Source organism: Cygnus olor, chromosome 20 (genome assembly GCF_009769625.2).
Source record: "Cygnus olor isolate bCygOlo1 chromosome 20, bCygOlo1.pri.v2, whole genome shotgun sequence".
In the NCBI taxonomy this organism is placed as follows: Eukaryota; Metazoa; Chordata; class Aves; order Anseriformes; family Anatidae; genus Cygnus; species Cygnus olor.
This window is the reverse complement of record NC_049188.1, coordinates 10,520,825-10,536,702: the sequence shown is the minus strand read 5'-3', so window position 1 is coordinate 10,536,702 and position 15,878 is coordinate 10,520,825. Positions and strand designations below refer to the sequence as shown.

Here is a 15,878-nt window from a genome sequence, read left to right as displayed (position 1 = left end):
CACGGATGGACAGGGTGCTCCAGAAAGGTGCTGGACGAGACTGGAAAAGCAGTCAGCAAACTGGGTGCTTGTTTTGTAAAATTTTACTGAGCCATAAGACATATTGAAGCTATTTTCTTGCACAGGACCATGCTACACCTGTGTTTCAGAGGTACAAGCTCACGGATGCGTGAGCCGTGTGTAAATCCTGCCCGCCCAGCTCTGAGCAGAGAGCACACCGTGCTGTGCCTATTCCTGTCCCGATGGTCCCCACCCCACAGCAGGGGACAGAAACCCAGGCGGCTCCTCCATGGTCTGGGAAAGGAGACATGGATCCCAGCTCTCGTCTTGCTTCCCAGCCCCAAACGGCAGAGATGCTGAGAGAAAAACTGGCCTCATCCCCGGCAGCTGATAATTAGCAGGGGGGGAAACCTCCCCAGTGCCACGCGAGGACTCTTCGAATCTCATCACCTGCAAGCACTCAGCTCCCACCTCCCTGCTGGGGCACCTCGGGGGCTGCACCCAAACCCCCCCAGCCTCCCCAGAGGGGTTTTTTCATTCTGGATCACACGCAGCAGCAGGGCACCCACTAAGCCCACCTGCAGAGAGGTTATTTATCTGCAGGGGAAGCCCCAGAAATTCCCAAACCCTCCTAAATATCTGCTTCCTGGCTGCCAGCAGCCACTAACTTGCCAACTGGGGAATGTATTTGTCTGCTCCCCTCTGTATATTTTCTGCTTTTCATTATAATTTGCTAAAGAATACATTACAGCGCATTATTTATCGCACCCAGCAGCTCCGTGGCCCCGAGGAGCGTCACCAATAAATCAGCCCAGCATCGCCTGGCGCCCAGCACCTGCGCGAGCTGCCGCTTCCCTGCACCAGGGAAGTTCTCCCGTGTTCCCCAGGCAGACGTGAGGGAATCTGATCACGTTCGTTAAATCCTCGAGCAGCCACCTCTGATCCGTCCCCCCCTGGCAGGAACCCCGGGAGCAGGCGGAGGCTGGCGGGAGGCTCCGAGCACGCACCACAGATCCGGCCGATCCGGATCCAGCACGAGGGAGGCGATGCGAAGGCATCCAGAGCTGACAGGGAGCCAAAGAGAGGGGAGAAGCAATTCAGGGAAGGGGAATTTGGCACCGGCACTGAGCCGGCACTGGAGAATTGGACAGCTTGCAAGCGAGGCGGCTGGCTGGAGGCGATCCGAGCGCAAACGCGGGGGTGCCTCCTCGAGCCCCGCACAAAGCTGGGTGCCTGGGCTGGGTGAGGGCCATCGGTGCTGCCGAGAGGTGCCCTTGTTCTCCCAGACACAGCTCCCAGGGGGAAGGGGCCCCCAAGCCACAGACCTGCTCATCACTGACACACGTCCCTGTGAAAACTTCAGCCTCTGCTGCTGGGGGAGGAAAGGCCGGTGGTGGCACCTGCATGGCATCAGGGCACCCTTCAGCCGATCTCCTGATAAATGCCAGGTGAGGCACCAGTTTTGGGAAGGGAAATGCTGCCAGCACGAGGCTTCAGGCACAGAGGGCTCTAGGGGAAGCTCCAGCTGAGATTTCTCAGGTTCAACCTTCCCTTTCAAGCTGCTGCACGCCACCTTTGAAGCAAATCACTTTGCAAATACTGATTCATTAATTTTAAAACACCCATCCTAAATAAATGGTATCTTGGTTTACAGATGGGGAAATCAAGGCACAGAAAAATGAAGGGCTTGGTGCCTGCAGCAGAACCGGGAACAAAACCCTCTCCCTGTGTTTTAACTACAAAATCATCTTTCCTCATTAGCAGCTAATCAGAACTACCAGAGGGGAAGAGATTACAGACAGGGCGGAGAGGGGAGTAACTGAGAGAAATACAGACATCAAAACAGATTTTCATTTATTTACTCATTTATCACAGTGAGTCACAGGCTTCAAGTTCATTCAAGTCTGCGTTAGCCTTGCAGGATTTTGGGTGCCCTCTCCAAAACCTCACAAGTTAATAGGTGGCAGCCACGCACTGTCTCGGGCAGGAGAAAATCTGAAGTTTGGGGCTGATCTCAGGAAGCCTTATATTGCTTTGCCTGCTAGATTAGAAGGAACCACTAATCTCCACTTGCCAGCCTCCTAATCTTTATGGGAGCTCAGATAAGTTATCAGAAACTTGCTTATTAAAGGCGGCCCTGCCCGTGCCGCGGGCTGGCCGAGGACTCGAGGCTCTGGGGCTGGCACCAGGCTGGCAGCGCCCCGCAGCACCGCTGTGTGCCCTGGAGGCATTTTGCACCCAACCGAGACACTTTCATCTCCAATCAGCCACCAAAGCAGCTCCCAGAAAGCACCCTATGCATTTCTGGCCCTGGCTAACAGCCAGGTGAGGAGGGAGGCAAGGGGAGCTGAACTCGAGGCCGAGCACCAGCCAGACCCCAGCAGGGACGTGTCCCCTGCCCCATCCCCCTGAGCCCTGCCCCATGTCCCCGTGTCCCCATGTCCCCAGCAGAGGCTGGCTGTCCTCATTCAGAGGTGGACACCCAAGACATGGAGGAGCTCAGACAGGTCGCTGCCCACACGGTGAATTTCCCCCAGCATCTCCAGCCTCGTGCACGAGAGCGCAGCAGGAAATGAGGCACATATTTTTAAATAAAGGGAGGAAATGGTGTCTTTGTGTCAGACAAGTGGAAGAAATCCAGGACCAAGAGACTGCAGAGCCTTTCCACTTCAGACAGCAGGTGCTCTCCAAGATGTGGTTATGGCAACAAAATAAATGATGGATAATTGCTTTTGTGACAACTTGCCAATTAAATTAGACTCAGCAGAATAACATAATGACAATTTGTTATGCTCTGGTGGGCACTAACACACCAATCATAATTAAATGCTATGACTGAAATAGAATGCTGCTGTACACAGGAATATATAACCCCAATTCCCTCCCAGTGAAACATTATAGGTTCAGACTTGATTTCAATTTCTGGAGGATAATAGCATTAGCGCACATCAGAATGAGCTTGCAATATGCATACAAGCAGCAGCACAGAGACAGCAGCAAGGACAGCCGAGCTGCCCGAGTCCCAGCGGGGACCCTGCGCATCCTTCCTGGCACAGGGGCTCCAAGCAGCGGGGACATGGCCGTGTCCCCGCCGTGCCGCGGGCAGGTCTCACTTCCCCGCTGGGCAGCGGGTGGCCGGCCCCGAGCTCCATCACAGCTCTAGCACCAGGTGAGAGCACACAGGGCCAGGGCCAGGAGCTCTCCTACGGCGGGGCCAACGCTGCACGGGCAGCGTGCTGTGCCTCAGCGCAGCCAAAGCGGTCAGATCGCGTGGGCACCGTGGGGTCATTACCTGCCAAACTCCAAAGCAATGCCCTTCCCATGGGGCAGCATGGGCAGCAATTTGCTCCAGCCTATGGGGTTAAAAAAAATAAAAATTCGTTCACTCATTGGAAAACAAAACTGGACAGACAGTAGGAACCGAGGGTGCAGAACGCAGCCCCGCACGGCTCGCAGCACCAGCAGCACCAAGCCCTGCCCCTCCAGGACAGCCAGCAGTTACCCAAATGAAAGCTTTCTTAATCCAGGTGATGCAAAGCAGGCTTTTGCCTTGATCTAAGTGCCAAGTGATGAGACTGCCTTGTACTCAGCTCTGAACAGGTACAGCTTTCTGGAATATTCCACGGTTCAAAATGGGGATAAAGAGAGCAGGTCTGTAGGAAAATTATTCAAAGGTGACATGTTTGCATGTGTGTACACAGCGGGTGGGAGACGTGGCCACCCGGTGCTGCCGTGTGTTCAGACCACACAAAAACAGTGCTGGAGCACCACGAAGCTCCCTTCGTCTGGGAGGGTCTGAGCTTGGACTGTCACAACTGGAAACAAGCAATATTTTAACAGCTCATCTGGAGCTGCAATTTTACACGTTAAATGCCTTACTACCTGCCTTAATGAAGCTTGGCATCGTCACGGGCAGGTCACCTGGCTTTCTGGCGCAGCTGGCGAATTATTCTGTCGGCTCCAAGCACAAGGCCTGATCCTATTAAATCCTTCGTTCCCCTGCCCTCAGCACATAACAGCCGATAATCTGCGGGCGCGTGACCTGTGCCTGGTCGGGATGTGCCGCAGCACGTAGCCCAGCACCCACCCAGCTCTGCCCCGGCTCACTCGCCCCGCACCCTGGGGGCCCCAAATGCACCCCCAGCAGCTTTTGTCGCCCCCTCAGAGACTTCTCTGTGCAGCACCAGCAGCAGCACAGGCCAGGCTCGCAGGCACATCGGGTTCAGGATGGCTCTGGAGAACAGAGCCCTGAAGTCAGAAGCAGGCAGCGCTGCTGCCATCGCTTGCGCTGCTGTGGCACATGCAGATGTGGTGGGCAATGGTAGAGGTGCCTGACTCCAGTCGAGACTTCTAGAGTCCACGATGGGCTCTGCTAGAGAACTGGCCGAGTTCTTCATCCCCATGTTTTCAGGCAAGGCCCCTCATTTTAGGAATTGACCTTGGAAAATCTTCAGCCTGGCTCTCAGGGATGTAGAAAGGGTTCCCTCCTGCCTTCCATTGTCTTTCATTTTTGATGCCTCAAGGAGTAAGGAACCTTGTAACCGATACTTTGGCATTTATTGTCACTTAAAAATAGCTTGGCAATCAGAAAGAGGAACTGCTACACACACACCACTCATCTTTCAGGAGGAAAGAGGTCAGCAATTTAGCTCAGAAAAGGTCACACAGCTACTCCGTAATGGGGTGTAGGATTGCAAGACAGCAAAAGCTTTGCTCCAGTCATTAGCAAGTGTTACAATACCAGAAGACAGGTTTGCCCCGCACAAGGAAATTATTCGAATGCACAACTTGCCCTGCAAAGGCAAAGGGCAGGCGACAAGGTCACATCTGTGGCTTTGCCCCGCAGGAGGCAGGGGCAGCGCTGCACACCCAGCTGGTAGGGGCCAGCACGGGGAGCAGGGGACAAAGGCAAGGTCCCGGCTGCCCCGCACCCGGCTGCTCCCCCTTCACTCTACACCCTGCGCCCACCCATATACCCTGCTCGGTCCTGAGGGAAATGGATTTCTTTTCACGCACTTTTCTGGGTGAAAGCTTGGGCTCCTTTCCATGCTGGTACCAGGCTCTGGGATGAAGGCACGGCCATCGTCACCATCGCAGGCATTTTCTGTACCGCCTGGCACTCCGGCCACGCAGAGCAGGGCAGAAGCACACAAAAAAATCCACAGCTAGCAAGAGACCCGTCACCATCACCGCCTTCGTCACCACCACCGCCTTCATCACCACCACCATCACCCCCACCTTCATCACCATCACCCCCACCCCCACCTTCGCCACCCCCACCTTCATCCCCATCACCTCCATCACCTCCATCCCCATCCCCACCACGGCCGGCTGCAGGCAGCCTGCGGAGCGCGGCCCCCCCCTAGCGGTGCCGGCCCGCTGCTGGGCCTGGCCCCGTTCCCAGCCCCCTTCCCGGCCCCCGTTCCCGGCCCCCCTGGGGCCCGTGCACCGTGGACCGGCACCGTGCCCCCCCCCGCAGCCCCGCTCCCCGGCGGGCCCCCCCTGCCAGGCCGCTGCCCTTTTGCGGGGTGCTGGGGGGGGGGGGGGGGGAAGCGCTGGGTGAATAATAAATAGCGTTCCCCAGGCTCTGGCCCAGAACCTTTTAATTAACGTCGTTGGGTTGCTCTCAGGTCACGCTGAGTGGCATTTCAATCCCAGCCCAGCAAACGCATCCGTCAAACGCGCGGTATCAAAAGGCAGAACTCTGCTCTTAATTGTGCTTTGCCCTAATTGCACCAAATTCTCCAGTCCGCATCCTTTCCCGGCGGCTGACCCCCGCTACCTGCCGGCCGTAACAAGGCAGCGGCGCAGGAGAACAGCGCTAACCACTGCTCCCACCGCCACCAGCCTCCCCGGGACCCAAAGGCTGGCCCTGCCCTGTGAGCTGCCAGGAACTAATTCCCTAATTTGCACCACAAGGGAACGGCACCTCCCTTATCACCTCTGCTGGCTCACTGGAAATTTATGCTCACTCATATATTTATTTTTCCAGCTAATTTGACCACGCTTCAGAGCAGCAGCGTGAAGGGGCTCTTACTGCCGCTGCCCTGACCGTGCTGCACGCGTGGGGCGTCCGCAGGGAGCACAGGGAGGGGAAGCCAGGCAGAGGCCAAGGGGCACAAACGGCTCGCCCAGCTGGCAGCACTCCGCCTGGGGAGCAGCTTCCAGAGACCTTTTCCAGCGCAGAAACACGGAGAAAGCATTCCAACTTCCTTCTTGGGCACTCTGTGCAGGAACTGACCCAGGGCAGAGTGCGAGGCCACTGCTCCATTCCATTCCCTACACTTGTTGTTCCTCCAAGCGCTCCAGAAGACCGAAGGAAAACACAGCAAGCTCAGTGAAGATGCAGGGATGAAGCAGGTTGTAGCAGGTGCCAGGAGGAACGGCTTTCTCTGTCATCTTGGCAATATTTTAGAGAAGTGACAACAAACAGGAGGCCTCCAAGCTGTTAATGAAGTGAGGGAGAAACCTCTCCCGTTACGGCATCCAACTTCACCGTACTGCTTTTCATTTTGAAGTATTTCCACTAGCAATTTTGGGCAAGCCCAGAGTGATAATGCAATAGAGGGTTGTTTTTTTTTTTCCAATATATTTACCTCAGTCAAACATACAAAACACAAAGCAAAGTCAGAAAGCTGCAGTGTAGGAGGTGTGGCACTGTTGGTCAGCCCTCTGTTGGGCTAGCAACAATTGCTTGGCCCATGCAAGAAGAGAAATTCACATCACAGCTGCCAGAGTTTTCCTAACGAGGGCAGCTTGCCTTGGCCCTAATCAAAACAGGATCCCGTGATTTAAAGAAACCCCCACTCAAAAGCTTGCGGCAGATGACTGAAGTGCAGACACCTTACTCCCAGTACGTGCACCTCCTCTCCAGCATAGGTTTGGACCAAATCCAATTTTAATTGACTTTTTCTGTCATTCACTCCCCATATCTGTTTACATTAGCCCATCTCCTACCATTGACCCAGCACAGTGGTTCCCAAACTTGGTCTGCGTGGATACTGGCACTGCATTCACCTCTGTACGGGGCTGTTACACGTGGATTTAGTGATGCAGGCAGTAATTCATGCTCCACGTGGAAGCACCTTGCACAGCCGGGCATCCACACCACCCCCCTCAGCTCTAGAAACAGATTGCCCAGAGGTCACAGTTACAGAAGTGCTAAGATAGAGAGGCTGTCGCTCTTGTAATAAAGTCTTGCACCCCTCTGGAATTACTGAGCAGGATTAGAAATAAAGTTTGACCTTCCAAGGATAAGTGAGTAATTCCACTATAATTACATTGCAATCAAGAGGTGAATCAAGCCATACAAAAACAAATGATGAGCGTTTTTAAGTCATACGTATTGTATGGCAGTAAAAAAGTATATGTGAGAGTTTGCTTGAATCGCATTCAGCAGCGTCACAAAACTGTTGTGGAGGACGGGTGTGGAAGGCAGGTACAAAACCAAAAGGAAATCTTGACCTTTTCTTTCTTGGGGGAGAGCCAGAAGAGGAAGAGATCTGCTTGACATGATTTAAACCTGTTTGTTCTCTTCTTGTTACTGTTTCTCCCTTCGCCTGAACACAAAATTCTTAATAAAAAACAAGCTAGGCAATCGAGTTCACAGACGTGGGAAAAATGCGAGTCTAATCAGCTCTGAATTCTAGGATTGATTGCTATTTTCCAGTTTTTCTGTGCCCGATTTTCAGTGACTATTTCTGTAACACCACTCCACTTTGTCTTCAGCAAAGAGTTACAACAGCGCATCCTTCACACTTCTGAGGTGACTGATGGCATTAAGAGTCACTAAAATTTTCAAAGATCCAACTTATTTGGTATTATTATATTTTATCCTCTCAGGAATTTAAGCAAGTGACGAAACAGAGAGAACATATTAGAACACTTATATAAATAGCATCTCTTCTGAATTAGCTATAAAAAGATGACACTTCAGACAGCTGTTAGAATGCATCAAACAAACAGCATCAGACATTCCAGCAGCAGGACCGTCACAAACTGTACCATCGCTGCAAGAAGTTAAGAAACATCTTTACTAGTGCAAATGAGACACCTGAAAAGACAATTTCTCATTTTAAAGAAAACGTTTAATTTTCCACCTCAAAAGCTGAGACAACGTTCAAAAACAAGGCCATCTCATAACCACGGGCTGTGCACACAGGTTCCTGAGCAGGTGAATGCCACCTGCACGTTACGCCCAGCTGCGGGACGTGCGGAGACAATGCTGCAGCTGTTAGGACACGGGGTTTTCCTTCTGTGCTTCTGTCAGTTCTGGCAGCTGCTCCTCCACATCTTTCTTCTTTCCCTGCATCTCCTCCAACACGCTTTGAAGTTGCTGATGTAGCACAAAATCCCTGGCTTCAGCATCCTGGTGACTCTGTTGCGCTACCTACAGTCAGAGGCAGACAATCACAAAACAAAACCCAACCAACCAAAAGAAATGGCTGCAAGAAGTTTCTTTCAAAGCACGACTGAAGAGAGCACCAGAAAGCAACAGCCAGTGTGTATGTCCGAGAAAGCTGACAGCTAAGTTCTAACTCATGCTTAGGTTATTATCAAAGTACGTACAGCCTCGAGGTATCACCAGGGCAAGAAATGAAAATGAGATCGCTGACCTCAAGGTAAAAGATTAAAGCCAGCTGGCCGTTTCATCTTTTCACAAGCTCGTCGGACATTACACTTGTAATAGAACCACTTTCTGCTCCTGGTCAGCCTCTTTTATTGAGGAGGCACTGCGGATGCTCAGCCCACGGGTAATTGGACAATGAGGAGAACGGAGAGCACATTACAGGAGAGAATAACAACCGAATTTAGTTTACAGAGCTGCCGTTTTTATAAACGGTTTTTCTCCTTTCTTTTCGAGGGTGTTCAAACTAAAAGGACAGCATTCTCAAAAGAGCTGCTTATCTTTCAGACTTGAACCAAGTAAAAAGATTGCTAACCACCACAGAGCAGCAGTGTTCTACTCTACCTGATGCGCTCTTCCGGAAGCATCATCAGTTTGCTTTTTTACCCCATTTTACATTGAGAGTTACATGACAATTGTCTGAAGTAACAAGGAACTCGACTCCACGTGCCCAGGAGCCGTCTCCTCTCTTTTGCATCCATGAAAATAGCTGCAAGGCACTTTGGACAATTCTTCTGGGTAGTTATTTTCTTACCAAAGACATAAGCAAACAAGCCCCAAACTACAAATACAAAAACAACTGAAGTAAGTTTGTGGCTTGTTTCTGCTGTTGTTATTGACAGTGGTTTTGTTTTTTGAAGCAAATTTATGTATACATTTCCAAATCAGGATTAAAATTAAAGAACGAGACTGATACTGCATTAGAATACTTAATTACTAAGAAAGGATAGAAAAAATGTGCCAGCTATCTCCAACCCAGACGAGGTTCTGTTTTATTCTCTGGTACCTTATAGAGAGTTTAATTCGGACTAACTCAGTCTTAAGGACCTGGAAATGAAGCTTTTTGAGTCCACAGGCCAATTCATTTTCTGAATATTTAATACTTACTTTATCTGTTCCTCTTCTCTGCAAAATTATCCCACTGGCTAAAAGCGCCTTTCCTGTTTCTTCAAACAATTTTTCCTCTTCAATTTTCCCTTCTTCTTTCAATTCATTGTATTTCTCAACAAACCTAGATTTCAAGATTGTATTTTTACTCTCACAAATACAGTTTTGGTTTGCTGACCTAAGAGGAGACACGGACAAGTTTCAGAAGCATTTTTTAGTTTAATTATGTATCGACAAAAAAATATTTACCTTTGGCAAGTCGATTTGTAGTTTGGTTGTGATAAATCAAAAGGTCTTGGACCGCTTCCGTACACTCTATAAAATTTCCTGTTCGAAAAAATAAAACAGTTCAGGTTTTCAAGCAATCAAAGAGAGACACGGTTTGAAAGAAAATGAACGAGATTGGGGTCACCAAATTTAGTCTACAAGAGTCAGCCAATTTAGTCTACGACGAGACGTATTCACGTAACTGATTCTCCTTTTTTCCACTGGGCATTAGGTCACGCAGAGATGTCTGCTACGGAATTTAACTGTTACTCTAGAGCTGCACCTGAGGAGCACCGCGAGTCCTGCACAGAGGGTTCGGCTGAGCCCATCCTGGCCTTTTCCGCCGCAGCTGAGCCTTCCCCTGGCGCCCCGTGCAGCTCCCCTAGTAATTACCGGCACGCAGAAGACCTGACGCCGTGAGACTTAACACCGCGAGCCGCTCCTCGTGACGCACACGAGCGGGAAGGGCTCCGCCTGAGGGACGAGAGGCTGTAACGGCGCTGCGGCGCGGGGCCCCCGGGGGCCTCAGGAGGGTCCCCCGGGGATCTGAGCCGGGCCGGGGGAAGCGAGGGGCCGTCCCCGTGCCCCGACTCACGCTCGCACTCGGTCCTCGGGGTAGAAGAGCTCCGCGACGCCGTCCCTCGCGCGGCCGTAGCGCGGCCGGGGCAGGCGGTAGCGCGGCTCGCGGCGCGGCGGGCAGGCGGCGTACACCTCGAACCACAGCGGCTTGCGGAGCAGCCCCACGCGCAGCAGGTCGCGGGTCCTGCGGGGACAGGCGGGGGCTCAGAGGGACTCGGGGGGGGGGGGGGCTCGGGGCCGCCCCGGCCGATCCCCCCCCGGCCGTACCGGCTGAAGACGCTGCCGACCTTCTGCACGCGGCTCCCCGCCATGGCGGCGCCAGGCCGCCCCTAGCAACGCCGCCACCTAGCAACGGCCAGCCCGGAAGCGGAAGCGCCTGCCCTCCGCGCCGCCGAACCAATCAGCTGGCAGGGCGCGCTCAGCCCGCTGCAGGGCGCGCAGGCAGAACGAGTCGATAGCCGAGCGGGTGCCCACCCCGATTCACCACCCCCCCCCCGCCGCCATTTAAAGGGGCAGCACCACCGTGGCCGAGCCCCGTCACCGCCCCCGGCCCGGTCACGAACACGCGGGGCCGGGGCCCTCGGGGCCCTTCCGCCGCCCTTGGTGTCCCCCGACGGGCACGGGGCTGAGACCCAGACCCCCACGGGCCTCCGGAGCCCTGAGGGTCCTCTCCACCCGCCTGGGCAGCACCTGCTGGGATCCATCCTGCTTTTGGGGCTAAAAGTCCTGAAACAGGTCCCAGATCTATCCTGCTTTTGGGGCTAAAAGCCCCAAAACAGGTCCCAGATTCATCCTGATTTGGGGGCTAAAAGTCCCCAAACGGGTCCCAGATTTATCCTGCTTTTGGGACTAAAAGCCCCAAAACAGGTCCCAGAGCAGCGCTACCGCACCCCTGCGTGGGCCGAGCAGGGACCTCGGTGCTCCGGGGGCCAGGGCACGGACCCAGCCTGGAGGCTGAGGGGCGCTGTGTAAAACGTGACCTCGCACCCCAAAACCACGCACACCCCACTCCCGGGCCCTCAGCGGCTGTTTTGGTTCCCCTGCCGTGCTCCCACCGTCACGGGGCGGCCGTGCCCACCCTGCAGCGGGGGCACTGTGCCTCCCCGGGGCCTGCGAGCGATGGCAGACCAAGACGGGGCTGAGCAGGAGCCATGGCAGCAGCTGTCGCCCCGTTACGCTCGCTGAGCGCCTGCAGGGTGCGGGACGTGGCGGTGCTGCCGTCTCCGGTTTCTGAGGGAGCCATTTGGGCCGCCCTGCTCCCGGCCCCAGCCGGCGGCTGCGAGTGACGGGGCAGGACAGCTGCTGGCCCCAAAGGAGCAGGGAGCTGCTGTGGCTGCGCTGGGTGCTCCTGCAAGGAGGGGGCACATCAGAAACTGCTGCCCTGTGCTGCCCAGACACATCCTAGCACACACGGCCCGCCATTTATCTCCATACGGGAAGGAGGACGTCCATATGGCCCGGCATCGTTTGGGGTCCTGCTGGCTGGGCCTCGTCCTCTGCCCCCATGGCACTCTGCACCCGCCCCGTCCACTGTCCCCCAGCTGAGCACCACTACGCGCCCATGGCAGCCTGGGGACCAGCGGTGGGGGGCCACAAACCTCCCCCCGCAGTGGGACACAGGGAGCTGGGGTCTCCCTTCGGTCCCCTTTTGGCATTGAGCATCACCCAGACAGGGCCAGCACCCGGCAGGATTGCACCCGGGTCTGATCCTGCCCCGGCAGCCCCGGCACTGCTCGCTGGGCCCAGGAGGTGGCAGCAGACGGTGCCTGGCTGCCAGCGCCGAGCCCCAGCCTGTATTTTTTTTTACCCTGATTAATGAAATCCAACGGCTACACCAAGGTTGTTTGCTCTGCGCAAACAGCCTTCCCCCCCGCCAGCGGTTCCATGAACCCAGCTTCTGAGAAGCACAAGGCAAGGACTGGTGCCTGTTCGCTAGGATGCAGCCCTCGGCCTGGGAATGAGCTGATGAAAAAAAAAAAAAAAGGGGAAAAAAAAAAAGCATTCATTCACTCCTTCCATCTTGCAGTGTTATAAAGGAAGGGGGCAGTAAATTTCCACCGAAGCAGGTGCCCGATGCCAGCGTAAAACACCTCTAGCATTCACCATGGGCCAACCGCAGCTTTTAGTCCCGGGCTTCTCTCCGCCGCTGGGAGAAAGTTTTGAAAGACAAAACTCCTGCCCCTGTAGAGTGGAAGAATTCAAAAGGGAGTTGCTGGGACGGCTCCAGGGCTGCGTCTGAGCTGCTCAAAGGACTGGGCAGGCCCTGGTCTTTTCAGCTCTTTGAAAGAGCCCTGGCTCCCCCCTCGGGTTACGACGGCCTTCTTGGCTGCGGCGGGTAGGCCACATCCAGGGTTTCTCCAGCATTTTGATGCTTTTGACATTTAAGGCAAGAATGCCTTGACTTTTTCCAGCATCTTCTTTCACAGGGAAAGTTTCCAAGCCACACGTGAGGCTGGGCAGCTCCAATCCTGCCAGCAACCAAACGCTGCTCCCTGGCAGCTGGAGCTGGGCTGCGGACCGAGCTGCCAGGAGGTGGGGGCACGGAGCGGTGTTCCCAGGCCGGACCCTGTGGTTCTCAGCCCCCCCAGCATTGGGGTCTCCCCAGCACATTGGTGAGAGCGATGCTGGGACCAGCCCCGGGGGTGATCCCTCTTCATGCCGCCAGCTCAGAGCAATCCCACAGCCCAAGTGCTCCAGGCTTCCACACCTGCCGATCCCGCCAGCTCGGCACAGCGCCGAAAAATGCAGGGCTGGAGATTGATAACACATATTTCAGAAATAATTCATTATAATAACGTCTTTCCATCCCGCTAGGAGACAAGGCGAAGGAGCCAGACTGCCTGCCTGACAGACGCGGAGGAGTTGCTGTGCGATGGATAATGAAACAGTTTGAAGAAAATGCACACGCCCCATCCCCGAGAGGCTTGTTATTTCGGAATTAAGTGGGTAAGCCACAGCATTTTTCCTTTTCCGCTTTTTCTTGAAAGGCAGGTCCCGGTCCCCGCACACGGAGCTGGCAACAGGCACGCTGTGAGCTTACACACAGCCCTGGGGTCACAGCCCCCGAGGAGCATTGCTGCTCCCTGCTGCCCTCGGGGATTTCCCTGGTGAAAAGCCCATCCTTACGGCCTCTGAGCCCCAGGCCTGGGCTCCCCCGGCCATGAGCTCCTGGTCCTCGTCTCATGCTCTTCCACAACAGGCGGAGACAACCTGAGAGACGCAACGGGACCTGCTCCTGCCCCAAACGTCCTGCGGGGTGGGAGCAGGATCTGGCCCTGGATGCAGGAAGGAGCTCACCGGTGTAAGGGCCTCCCCTGGGCGCTTGCTTGCTTGAGAAACCACAGGATGCAACCTGCACACTGTCACCGGCAGGGAGGCGAGGAGACGGGGTGGCTTTGGGGCATCTGCAGCCACAAGGGGCATGGCCAGAGCGGCATCGAAGGGAGACATTTCCCTCCCCACCCTGATCTCTTTCCTTCCCAAAACTAACAGCAGCACAAAGCGAAATACATCGGTGTTAAGAGTACAACAGGACTTTATTATATGAATTACTATTAAACATCTTTAAGAAAAAAAATCACTTATGGAAATAAATTCTAAAATAGCAACACGCACACACCACAGATTGGTTTTGTTGTTTTGTTCCTTTTAGAACATTTTGTAGAGAAGTGATACAAACGTCACTGAGAATTGTACGTTTTTATGTAAGAAATGCATTTTGGCTTCCAAGCCGGTTTTAGTGGCCTTCCTACTCATTAGACCTGACTTATTTTTTTTTAAAGGAGATAAAAATAATCACTCTCCATCCTCCTTTGAAATGATGCTTTGTGCCTCCAAGATATTTCAAAATGGCTGCAGAGTGACATCATTCAGAGAGGCTTTGCCTAGACTAGGATATTTAAGGGCAAGTTGTTAGACTGTGTTAATGAACACAGCCCCAAGCCCCCGCGAAGCGCTGAGCTTGCACCCACCGCGTGCAGCGGACGGAGGCTGCGCAGTGACCCTGTCCCCACCACCGCCCCTATTTCCAGCAGGCCTGACCTGCGACGTGGCCTGGAAGTGGCTCGCCCAGGGCATGAGAGCGCAGACCAAAGCCTTAAGTGGCTCTTGTAAAAGGACAAGGAGCACGACAAACCCTCCTAGGGCCTGACCAGTGCTCGGCCATGGGCTTGAAGCACCCACCTGGCCACGAGCACCTCGCTGCTGTTCCCCCCCCAACCCTCACGCTGCCACCAGAGCAGCCGTCGGGTGACGGTGCCGCGGGGACAAGCAGCTTCCTACCCGCAGGAGCCCGAGCTTCTGCTCCACCGCCTGTCGGTGCGTCCTGCACTCACGGAGACTTAGCTGAAAGTTAAGCACTCAGTAGCTCAGAGGCGCTGGAACATTTACAAGCTGTTCCAATTCCAAGCTTGGTTTTCTTCCAAAATATGCAGAGCTGCTTTGGGCTGGGAGGGAGCGGCAGCAGCCTCCTGCTAACCTCAGAGCCAGCAGACGACGGGGAAGTCGCCCCCTCCTTGCTTTCTGCCAGTCCCAGGCTAGGGATAAAAGCCCCGCTCCGCTCCTGAAGGGCCTCCTGTTCCCAGCAAGAAGCCCCAGCTTCACACTTTGCCCCTGCACACAGGGGGACGCACACCCTGCCAGACACCGGTCCTATCCTGCACGGCGCAGGGCAGCACCGTGCCTCTCCAGCACCTCCCCACGTCCCACTGCTGCTGCCACAAAGTCACCTTCGAGGCAAGGCCGGCATCGCCTGGGACTGCTGAGCCCCCGTCTCCTACAGCCAGTGCCAAGACTCGAGGGACGCTCCTCTCCCCTTCCTTACACAGAAAAGAAGCAGACACCAAAGCCAGGATCAGTCCCGGGGGTGGATCTTCTGCTGCTCCGATTCGAGGGACTCGGACCTCGCCGGGCTCCTGGTGCAAGCGGCCTGCCTGTGACCACAGCGCCCAGGCTGGGGCAGAGCCCTGGTGCGGCCGGGAGCGCACGGGTTGTGCCGACGGCACGCCGTGCCCCCCAGCACCATGTCCCCCAGCACCGTGGCCCCAGCACCATGCCCCCCAGTGCCATTTCCCCCGGCGAGGACGGCCTCGGGGCAGCGAGGCGCGGCGCTGTGGCGGCGAGGGCAGCGGCGCTCAGCAGGTGCAGCGGCTGCGCTGCTTGCAGGGAAAAAAAAAATCTTGGCGTCCGCTTCAAAGGCATGCGGGCTCCGGGGAGGATTTGAAAAGGAGCCTGTCGGGAGCCAGAGCCTGCAATGTGGGCTTTTGTTACCAAACCCCGCGGAGAGGCAGGGACAACAGTTGCGTGTGTGTCTGATGGCTGGGGCTGCCGCGTCTGCCGCCTTCACAGCTCAAATCTTGAAACATTTGTGCTGGTTCACAGGAGCCAGAAAGTGAAACAGGCACGTCTACAGCCACCTCCTGAATTAAGCAGTAAACAGATTATGCCGATAAAGGAGAAGAAAATGTGCTGGCGGGAGCAATTTCTGACTTAATGCTCGTCACTCATTACTTACACAGGG

General features: G+C 54.9%; 1 protein-coding gene across 1 annotated transcript; it reads right to left on the bottom strand.

Moving 5' to 3' along the window:
- Positions 1–8,072: 8,072 nt before the first annotated feature.
- On the bottom strand, positions 8,073–10,782 carry MRPS23 (mitochondrial ribosomal protein S23). Its single transcript, XM_040532534.1, has 5 exons — positions 10,628–10,782; positions 10,377–10,544; positions 9,764–9,841; positions 9,515–9,638; positions 8,073–8,389 (listed from the first exon to the last, which is right to left on the bottom strand). Exons 1-5 carry the CDS (start codon positions 10,669–10,671, stop codon positions 8,234–8,236), a joined length of 570 nt encoding a protein of 189 aa, XP_040388468.1. The 5' UTR covers positions 10,672–10,782; the 3' UTR covers positions 8,073–8,233.
- Positions 10,783–15,878: the final 5,096 nt, after the last annotated feature.

Excerpts from the sequence above, each read along its gene's own strand:
- MRPS23 (XM_040532534.1), bottom strand. The coding sequence starts at position 10,671 with ATGGCGGGGAGCCGCGTGCAGAAGGTCGGCAGCGTCTTCAGCCG. Across the intron at positions 9,639-9,763 it reads TACAAATCGACTTGCCAAAG|GTTTGTTGAGAAATACAATG; the intron begins GTAAATATTTTT and ends CTTGAAATCTAG. Across the intron at positions 8,390-9,514 it reads AGAGAAGAGGAACAGATAAA|GTAGCGCAACAGAGTCACCA; the intron begins GTAAGTATTAAA and ends CTCTGACTGTAG.